Genomic DNA, 11,241 nt, shown 5'->3' on the forward strand with positions numbered 1-11,241 from the left:
TACGGGCAAATCAGAATGGGTTTTAATATTTTTATTCAGATTAAGTTTAGGGGTGAAGCAAGAATAATTTTTTAGGGGGCTGATTTTAAATTTTTATAGTCTATATCTTTATAATGAATTAAATCGAATTTTTATAATTTTAGAGAAGCCAAAGTGTAATTTTATCTTTATTAATTTAAAATTTTTAAAAAATTTTAGGAACCTAAATAACAGTTTTACATTTTAAGGGAGACCCAACCCTGCTAGCCCCTATCTTCCCCCCGGATCAAGTTTGAATAAATTTTTAGAATCGTTTTTTAAAATGACCCGAGTATATCAATTGAGTCTAAATTTTTATTAGAAACCGGCCCAACCATGTACAACTTTAGAAACAAACACGTGGGTATTATTTTATGTTTTACCTAAAAAGTAAAACACAACAGTTTGTGAGTTATTTTGGCAACGTTAATTAAGCACCACTGGATTCCATATAAATATTTGCTATATATAAATAAAAGTTGAGACGTGACTTGGCAGGAGTTGTTATAATAAATCCTTTTCTTCAGGCTTTTCAATTGTGACTTAAACTGACATATTTGACATTTCTATGAGCAATTAGTAGCCTGTCTTTTTTTCTGTCTTTCCTTTTATGTATTTTTTCAGTTACTTTAATACATTGTGCATTCAAATTTCGTGTATATATATATATTCATCTTCATATCTTTGACTTCATCACCCTTTTCACTTCCTTTTTGTTCAAAAAAGAGTTTTCTTTGATCCAAGTGAGAAAAAATGATAAAAACATCTGAGTTTTTTATCTGATTTTGAGAAGAAAAAAAGAGGGTTTGATTTGAATTCTTGGCTTTATTTTTGAGGGAGTTTTGTTTGTTGATTGGAAAAAAATGGCCATACAAGAAGCTCAGTTCTATTCTGACAATGTTTGCTTTGGTGGTGGTGGTGGTGGTAGCGGCAGCGGCGACAATGGTGGCCTTGGCAGTGGCGCGTTTAATCAGTTCCTTTTTGATCATCGACAGCAACAGTTGCAGCAGCGACATGAGATTGATCAGTTCATCATATCACAGGTAAAAAGAAAAAGAAAAAAACAAAAAAATAAAAATACCTTTTCAATTGACATTTCATTTGGCATTAAATTAATAAATTTAATCTGCAAAATTTATGTAAATGAGTAAATGCTAAAAATTCAATTTATTAAATCTTTTAAAATTGAGATTAAATTGATAATATATGTAAATATTTAGAGTTAAATTTATTATTATTATTCGGTTTTTGAATTGAAATTGAAAGAAACTAAAAGATGATTTAGATCTTCATTGTCGGTTTTTCTTTCATGATTTTTTTTGTTTCTTGTTATTCAGAATGGGAGATTGCGATTGTTGCTGGAACAACAAAGAAAAAAGCAAATTACTATGTTTTTAAACAAAATAGAATCGAGGGCATTGATTTTACTGAATCAAAAAGACGAGGAGATACAAAAAGCAAAAAACAAATTAATAGAATTACAAAATCTGTTGAAGAAACTAGAGATGGATAACCAAGGATGGAAAAAAGTGGCTTATGAAAAGGAAGCAATGGCTATGTGTTTGAACAACAAGCTTGAAGCGTTAAAAGAACGAGCTTCGTGTTGTTTCATCAATGGAGTCGACGATGCAGAATCATGTTGTGAAGATGAGGATACAAGAATGGTTTGCAAATGTTGTAATAGCCGAAGTAGTTGTGTTTTGTTCCTTCCTTGCAGACATCTTTGTTCGTGTAAGAATTGTGAAGCCTTGCTTGATTCTTGTCCTGTTTGTAAAACAGCAAAGAAAGCTAGCATAGAGGCGTTGGTTTCTTAGTCAAACAGTAGAATTTCCCGGGGAAAAGAAGAAAATTTTCCCATGAGGGGTGAACTCGAGTTACAACAACCCTTGTCGATTTTATTTTTTTTGGTCTTGTTTTTTAGGTAGTCCCTAGGGTTTAAGAAGCAAAAGATCTATGACATAGACAGAAATTTACAACAAGACGACAAAGAATATATATATATATATATAAATTCAGATGTCATGGAAATTATTTTGGGATAAATTACAAATTTATATATGAGTTTTAGTTTAATGTGTAATTTTATATAATTTTATATATGAAATTTTGATTTATTGTAATTATACACAAAATTTTGATTTAGTGTGATCATACACATAAAATAATGCTATATCAATAATTGTGTCAATTATTTGTGAGAATTGAATGAAATTAAATTTTATGTATAAAATTATAATGAATCAAGTTCAAATCAAAGTTAATATATAATTTTAAAATTTATCCCAATAATAATTGTCAAAGTTGGTAAAATAATTGAATATTTGCAATATAATACACTTGTTTTACAAGTTAATCAGATTCTTATATGAAACACTTTATCAAGATTTCCTTTTTGTAAAATTATGATGTTGATTCTTCTACCATATTTAAATTGAGATTTAGCCCCTAATCATATATTTTGGCTCCCTACTTTTACAATGTTTTAAAAAAAAAAATTTTGATCATTCAATAATCAACTTAGTCCACTACATAGAGTTTTCAATATCATAGGATCATTCAGATTTGGGCAAAAAGAGCTGACCTAAAATCGAATAAAAACTAGCAGCAGCAATAACAACAATAAAAACCTCACGACAGCCACCAAAAGACCATTTCACAAGAACTAGAAAAACTAACAATAAGAACCTCACGACATCAATAGGACAAACTCACGACAACCACGAAATACCATTTCACAAAAATTGAACCCCATTCAAGCTTTAGCAACAAAGACAACTTCTAATCCATATCTTGCGTTGCACCAATCCCAACAAAATCGGTTTACAGCAGCAAAATAAGTAGAGCACATAGCAACAAAAATCGAATATAGAATCAATACCACACCACAACAACAATGAGCCTCTACTTTTATAATCTTTTAGTTATCTAAATATTTAAACATAGTTAATTAGACATTAACTTTAAATTTTCTTGAAAATTTTGCTCTTTAACTCATTATGATGTTTTTATTAATAAAAATATTTTCCAACTTTTTCGAGATATCGAATATTATTCAATATACTTTTCAATGATGTATTTTGGAAGATAGCCGATTTTTCTTCAGCACCTAAAGAATTGGTCAAATCTGTCTTAAAAAGACTATTTAAACCGCCTCAACTACCAATATAATATTTCAATTTAATTTTGTTTTCTATTTCCAATTATATATATTAATATTATTCTTGTTCAATATTGTAATTAATATAAAAAATTTATATTAGTGTTATTTTACTAACAATTGTGGAACAATTTTAAACAATATAATTATAAGTATTAATTAATTAAAGGTATGATATAAAATTTCAAATCATGTGAATTTCAACTAGAGGTTATTTTATTATAGAATTCACTGTATTTAAAATCCTAGTGCGAGTGGAATTAGGTCTAAATTCAATGACGTATGCTAATAGTTATCCATCTATAAATACCTTACGAGTTTCCCTCACTTTTTTATAATCTTAAGCCTTCGATTTTCGCGCTCACTGTTTGGATTAGGGTTTCTTCAACCAACAACAATGGCGTCGACTTCCAAGAAGATTATAGTGAAGAGCTCCGACGGAGAGACTTTCGAGGTGGACGAAGCGGTGGCGCTTAAATTGCAACCTATCAAGTGCATGATCGAAGATGACTGCGCCGATGGAGAAATCCCTATCCCCATCGTCACCGGTAAGATCTTAGCCAAGGTCCTCGAGTATTGCAACAACCATGTCGATGGTAAGTACGGTGAGCCGACTACTGAATTTGAAGAGTGGGAAGCTGATTTCGTGAAAGTTGACCAGACCACCCTCTTTGATCTCATCTCGGTTGGTTTTTTTCTTTCTTTTTTTTTTTCTTGTTTATGATTCTGCCATTGTCGTGATTCTTAAGCGATTTTGAAATCGTGGATGATAATAATAATTTTTTGAAATTGAAAATTGCATTTCAGGCGGCTAACTTTTTGGAAATAAAGAGCTTGCTGGATTTGACGTGCAAAACGGTGGCGAACATGATGAAGGGAAAGTCGCCGGTGGAGATTCGGAAAACCTTCAACATAAAGAACGATTTCACCCCCGAAGAAGAAGAAAAGATAAGGAGGGAGAACGCCTGGGCTTTCGATTAGGGATTCCATGCATTCAAATCAAAGTGTCGATATTACGATAGGATTGTCGATTAGAGGACATTTTCGTTATATTGGTTTTTAGTTATTTTATTATTATTTTTGTTATATTTTCAGGGTTTAGTATTTTCTAGATTAGAGGATTTTTTTTTTCAATTTAATGCTTTTATTATTATCGTGAGTGTGACATTGGTTAATGTATTTAATTTTTTATATACAAACAGGAATATGATAACATTTTTTATGATGTATTAAAACACCTTTTTAACACTAAAAACAATGTTAAATTAAATATTTTGTCATCCGAAATACGTTTTAAGCATGCTTCTCAAATATTAGTCCATTACATTTTGTCAGCTAAAATTATTTTTATGGGTAAACTATAAAATATCATCTAATTATGATTTTTATTCTATTTTAATTATCTAATTATTATTTTTTAAAATTTAATCGTTAAAATTTTTAAAATTAAATATTTTAATCACTCTTAATTGATGTGGCTTTTTATTGGTCTAATAAAAATTAGACCTCTAATATTTACATATTTTATCAATTTGATCCTACATATAAAAAATTTTAACAAATTTAGCTCTCAATGTTTATAAATTTTGACATTTTAGTTCTAATTCTAAAAGTTTAATAAAATTTGTCCTCAATGTTTACAAAATCTATCAATTTAGTCTTAACTCTAAAATTTTAAAATATATATTTAAAAAAATCATTTTAGCCCTTTATAACTTATTGGTTAACCCATCCGAGATATTAAAATAATTAAAAAAGTGTACCCTTCTTCAAATCATTTACATTAAATTTATTTAGGAAAAAATTAAATTTTAATTTTATGATAGTAAAAATAAAATTTAACCATTTGAATAGGATTCAAGGAAAAACTAAAGTAGTGGAAGGAAATCAGTAAATCTTGATATGGGAGCCTCGCTTACTAATGGAGTGGCTATTAGAGGAGTTTTGAATTAGATTAGATAAGGGGAATGTCTAATTAACTAATGAATTGTTGTAGAAGGGTTGGAAGATACTTTGTATACAAACGCATGAAAGTCTCTAAGTATTCAAGCATCCAATTAATATTAGATTGGATAGATAATTGACTTTTACTTAATGAGATTTTTAAAAGATTAAATCAATTTTTTATCATTTTTGGGGTTAAAGTACAATTATATCTTTACTAATTTAAAATTTTAAAAATTTTAAAGGGTCTAAATGAATTTTTTTATTTTAGGACTGAGTCCTAACCAGCCATATAAATAGTTTAATAATTTATACAATTAATATTTTAATAATTTAATTTTAAATTTATAAATATAATTGTGTTTATTATATGCTATCATATCGATAGGGAAAAGCGTAAAGCAAAGCATGCAAAATACTGCCAATTGTTAGTAAAACAATTGAATATGTACAATATAATAATCCGATCGTTTTTACATGCATAATATTCAAATAAATTTATTACTATATTAGTGTGAATTCTTATGTAATATATGGGGCAGTTGTATAAATTAAATTTTAATAAAATTATTGAAAAATCATTAATTAATTGAAAAGGTAAGTAATTTATAAAGCATTTTTAAATGTATTTAACTAATTTAGAATAAATTATATTAATGTTATTTAATTTTAAAAATATTAATATTGAAATAATACAAAAATTCAGTCATGATTTGAATATTAATATTAATATTAATATTTAATTAGTTAGACCAATATATTTTAGAATGGGTTTTGTTAAATGAAAATAATATATAGGAATAATTATTTAATTAAATTAGCTAATGAATATATTGATGGCATTATAGAGAGATGAAATTTAATTTTTTTTCCAGGCCCAAATTGAGAGTTTTATATTTACTAGAATCTACATGCACTTATTTTATTTTATTCATTGTAAAATCCTAGTATGAGTAGAATTAGGTTCAATTCAGTACGTGCGTACGCTAAATCCTTCTATAAATACCATACGAGTTTCCCTCACTTTTTGCATAAACTTTCCCTCAGTCGTTATTAATAATCTTAAGCATCATATTTTCGCTCTCTGTTTGGATTAGGGTTTTCTTCAACCACCAACAATGGCGTCGTCGACTTCCAAGAAGGTTACATTGAAGAGCTCCGACGGAGTGATTTTCGTGGTGGACGAAGCGGTGGCGCTTAAATCACAGACTATCAAGAACATGATCGAAGACGACTGCGCCGACGGCGAAATCCCTATCCCCGGCGTAACCGGTAACACCTTAGCCAAGGTCCTCGAGTTTTGCACCAAGCACGTCGATGATAAGGACGATGAATTGCCTACTAAATTTAAAGATTGGGATGCCAATTTCGCCAAAGTTGACCAGAACACCCTCTATTATCTCACATTGGTTAGTTTCTTTCTCTATTTACGATTCTGCCATTATCGTGCTTCTTAAACGATCTTGAATTTTTTAAATTGAAAATTGGATTTCAGGCGGCTAACTTTTTGAATATAAAGAGCTTGTTGGGTTTGATGTGCCAAACGGTGGCGGACATGATAAAGGGAAAGTCGCCGGAGGAGATTCGAAAAACCTTCAACATAGAGAATGATTTCACCCCCGAAGAAGAAGAAGAGATAAGGAGGGAGAACGCCTGGGCTTTCAATTAGGGACTGCATTGCATATTCAAAATCAAACTGCTGATATTTTAATAGTAATTTCATATTCAGTTTTCGCCTAAAGCTTTGGTTATTATTATCAGGGTAATTTTCTAGGGTTTTTTTTTTAGGTTTAGTAGTAGGGTATTTTGGTTTTTCAATTTGACATTGTTTATTTATTTATTTTTTGAAAGTGACATTGTTTGATTATATATATATATATATATTAAAAGTTAACATTATAATGATTTCTTTTCTTTACTAATATGCATAAGTGCTAAAAAAAACTTGAAAGCAATTTTGTATTTTACCTTACGAATTAAATGTTAATTTCTTCTACAAGGAAATTAAAACTCTATCATTAGTACATATATTAATACGCTAATTGAGTTTATCTCACCAACTTATTTGTATATATAAAATTAATAAAATAATAACAGTATTTAGAGGACGCCAAAGAATTCGAGTTTTTCTATAGTTAATGTGCTTGGGTAAATTGTTAACAAACAATGAAAGGAAGAGAAGGCATATGACCATTGATGCGAGGTGTGAAGTGTGCAAAGTTGAGGATGAAACTTTGGACCATGTGCTTCATGGATGTATTGTAGCGTCGGTCATTTGGAAGCAATTTGAGAGGAGAAACTTGTTGAATTCATGACTATGCAGATTCCTGATGGGTGAACGAGAATCTTTCTAATCCCAGTTACTTTGCTCGAGATAGTTTTGGTTGGGATATCCTCTTTAGAGGATTATGTTGGAGCCTACGGAAGCAAATGAATAGATTCATTTTTTATGGCAATTTTGTAGAGCTTGAATAGGTATTGCAAAGGAGTTTGCAACTGCAGCAACAATGTATTGGTGCGATATGGAGAATGCTAATAACAATATCATAAGTAGCCGCTCGAGAAATGTGATTATTGGCTAGTTGGAGGAAACCTAATTCGGGATGGTGCAAGTTGAATATTGATGGTGTTTGTAAGTCTTCTACTAGTGTGTCTGCTTGTGGGGGGTTTATGTAGGATTGGAATAGAGAATGGGTTTGTTGAGTTTTCTAGACTCAACAACTCATGTTCAATATGGAAGCGATGATGAGGGGTGTAGTTGAAGGACTCATGCTTGCTTGGATGAGTGGACAACAAAGTTTTGATGTTGTTAGCATGTTGACCAGCGATACTAAAGATGGAGAGATCAATTTAATTCGGAAAGTTTAACTCTGTTTGAAGGAGTGGGACATGGTTATCCAACTTGTTTACAGGGAGGGTAATGAACTTGTTGATGGCCTAGCATTGATGGCTTGGGAACAAGCACTGCAAAGTGTTTTCTATTATTCTCCTTTAATGACGCTTCTTGATCAACTTGGTACTTATGTTATTGGTGTTATGACACCAATAATTGTATCTGTTTAATTTATGTGTTTTTCTCCTATGACAAAAAAATAATAATAATAACTTAAAATTTATAATTTTCAAAATTTTAACTAAAACTTAATTTTGTTGTTATTTAATTTTTTTTTAAATATTTTTTTGAAACAACTTTCTTTCATAGTGGATTGGACCTCCAAGAAAATTGTCATTTGAGTCTATTAGTTAACTATTTGCCGCTCATTTGGATTCGTTTGGGTCAACCACTAATTTGAGATTTCAATTGGCTAAAATATTGTCCCAATTCTCTTACGCCTCTTATCTAAACTTGGACTGATGGGCCGAAGTTAATATTAAAAAGAAGGTTTAATATAATGATTGGCTCCTGAACTTGACAACGTTTCTCATATTAGTCCTTAGACTTTTATTTTATCAGATTGGCCCTTAAAGTTGCCAACTGTTACACAAATGTTGTTTGGCAGAATTGTTATTAACATCTTCAATCCAACTGAGTGATGGTATCATTTAAATATTCTAATATTGTACATCTATTGTAATCATATTTTTACTTTTATTTCTTGAAAGAGTTTGGAACAAGAGACCTTTCTCTTATTATTATAATGCTCATGTCAATCGAGCTATAATTCAATAGGTTTTTGTGTCTCAGTTTGTAAATTCTTTTAGATTTATTTTAAATTAAATTTACAATATTTGAAATACTTTCAAAGATATTTTAATTTGGCTCTATTACCTTGCCATTACTAGTTCTATTTTGTTTTGTAGTATTTAATTTATAATTATAAGTCGAATATAGACATAATTTATTCCAAAATTGAATTCTTGGATAGAGATTGTGAATAAAATAGGATCTAAGTTTGCAAGGCAATAGTTGCTATTATTTGGTCATTAAGGGCCACAGTCTATCACTTTATTCATGTTTCCAGCTATACTTAAATTTATTTATTCCACTTTGATTTATTAATTATATATTCTAAAATTTATCCAATAATCACTTCTTCTTTTTATAACAGTTCTATTTATTTATCAAAATTTAAAATTATATAGAAAGTCTCATAGTTAAGTTCATTCAGGCAACGCTAGGATAATACATGATTTAATATATATATATATATAAGACAACTTAACCTAATAAAAAATATGCAATCGACTGTGAAATTTACAAAAATAAATAATAATATGTGCTTCATGTATTTTTGTACTTTACGTTGAATTTTGGCAAACGCCTTCATCCTCCTTTTCTAAAACTATAATGAGTTCTTATATTATTGTTTTCTTTTTCTTTTTCACAATTATTTATGTTGAAAGGCATCGTATCCCTAATTATTTGTAAAAACCGATAGCGAGCTTGCGATTTGAGTTCGACTTTTATTATGTTTTGAAATGTTTATTTTAACTGTTGATTAAATTTTAACTTAATTATTATAAGTATTGTTATCAAATATGTATGAGTAGTAGTGAAATTAGGAGCTGGCAAGGGTCTTGATCTCCTAAAATGAAAATTTTTCATATAATCCCTTTAAAAATTTAAATTAGTAAATATAAAATTATACTTTAACCCTAAAATATAAAATTTTGATTTAATCTTTTAAAACTTATAAATATATAATCTATTAAAATGATGAAGTTATATTTTATCGTAAAAATTACAATTTAATTTCACCTCTTAAAAAATTTTTCTAGTTTCGCCTTAATGCAACTGAAGCGCATTATCCTCTTCTTTATGGGTTGGAAGGGACTATGAATAGTTTTAGCTATTATGTCAAAAATAGCATTTATGATAAAAATTATAATAAAATTATTTAAAAAATATTTATTTTAACTTATCACAATGATTTTTTTTGTTAGAACGATTTTTTAAAAAGAAATCTACACTGATATTATTAATTATTTAAATTAAATTAATAAAGACATTATAAAATAAAATAAAAATTAAAACTTGATCCTTTTCTAATGTTAAAAAAAGACAATGCTGATAGGATTCTTTGAGAATCTTTCGATTTTCCCAAGAGCCAAGCAGAAGAAAACAGCCTTACAACTAAGTGGGGAAATTGCGGCAAGTCATTTTCCTCACCTGCATCAAAGACAATTTTTTATAAACTTCTATCAATATACATGAAAATCCTCGCAATGCGATAATTTATGTATTTTAGTATAATCCTAAATTATCGAGTGTTAATTTTTCAAAAAATAATTTTAATTTTATTTATGATTTTAAAAATTATATTTAAGTATGCCTCGTTTTTATTGTGACAACACTTAATGACATTATACTAAAAAATCAATTAAATAAAATAAATAGATTAATTTATTTATTTAAAAGAAATCTTTTAAAATTTTAAAAATTATTTAATAATTTTAAATTAAATCATCAAAATATAAATATAAATTTAATGAAGAAATGATAACGGAGTAGTATTCCAAATCAAGAGGTTTAAAATTTAAGAAATAATGGACCCTCGATTTAGACGTGCTTTTAGCTTATATAATGAAATTTGTAGTTGCAATAACCGTTGTGTTGCTTTAAAGCGAGGGAAAACGGGTCCCCAATTTCTTTTCTTCCCGTTATTCCAACGGCTCCAACTGAACAATCCGGAAACTTCCACTCGTTTTCATCGGACTTTGCTTACGTGGCAGATGATTTGACTAATACCAAACCACTGCTTCCCTTTCGCGGCTTTGCTTTTTCTTTTTCCCGTAAAAAGTAGAAGCTTCTGGATTTCTCACAAATTATTATTTTGATAATTTTCAGGTGAACAAAAAAATCATTATAATTTTGTTATTATTATTATGGTAAATAAAATTTTATTACAATAAATCTTAAAATTATACATAAATTTTAATTTATTATGCAATTTCATATATAAACTTTAATTTGATATTATTACTGTTCAAACGTATACTTAAAATTTTAAATTTAATTCATCATATACATTAAAATAAATAAATATTATATCATATAAATATAACTAATTATGTATGCAATATATAAATATAAAATGATGTTATTCGACAATGTCACAAGATTAAAGCTTATGTTTAAAATTGTATATTAAACTAAAATTTATATAGTTTTGATATTTATC

At 28.5% G+C, this 11,241-nt stretch overlaps 2 protein-coding genes across 2 annotated transcripts; both read left to right on the forward strand.

The window, feature by feature from the left end:
* Window positions 1–562: 562 nt before the first annotated feature.
* On the forward strand, window positions 563–1,832 carry LOC108481323 (E3 ubiquitin-protein ligase BOI-like). The gene is made up of 2 exons (XM_017784471.2): window positions 563–1,061; window positions 1,356–1,832. The coding sequence occupies exons 1-2, from the start codon at window positions 882–884 to the stop codon at window positions 1,830–1,832; spliced, it is 657 nt and encodes a 218-aa protein (XP_017639960.1). The 5' UTR covers window positions 563–881.
* Window positions 1,833–3,572: 1,740 nt separating this feature from the next.
* On the forward strand, window positions 3,573–6,788 carry LOC108481325 (uncharacterized). The gene is made up of 4 exons (XM_017784472.1): window positions 3,573–3,860; window positions 3,983–4,144; window positions 6,217–6,528; window positions 6,615–6,788. Exons 1-4 carry the CDS (start codon window positions 3,573–3,575, stop codon window positions 6,786–6,788), a joined length of 936 nt encoding a protein of 311 aa, XP_017639961.1.
* Window positions 6,789–11,241: the final 4,453 nt, after the last annotated feature.

Source organism: Gossypium arboreum, chromosome 1, assembly GCF_025698485.1.
Source record: "Gossypium arboreum isolate Shixiya-1 chromosome 1, ASM2569848v2, whole genome shotgun sequence".
Classification (NCBI taxonomy): Eukaryota; Viridiplantae; Streptophyta; class Magnoliopsida; order Malvales; family Malvaceae; genus Gossypium; species Gossypium arboreum.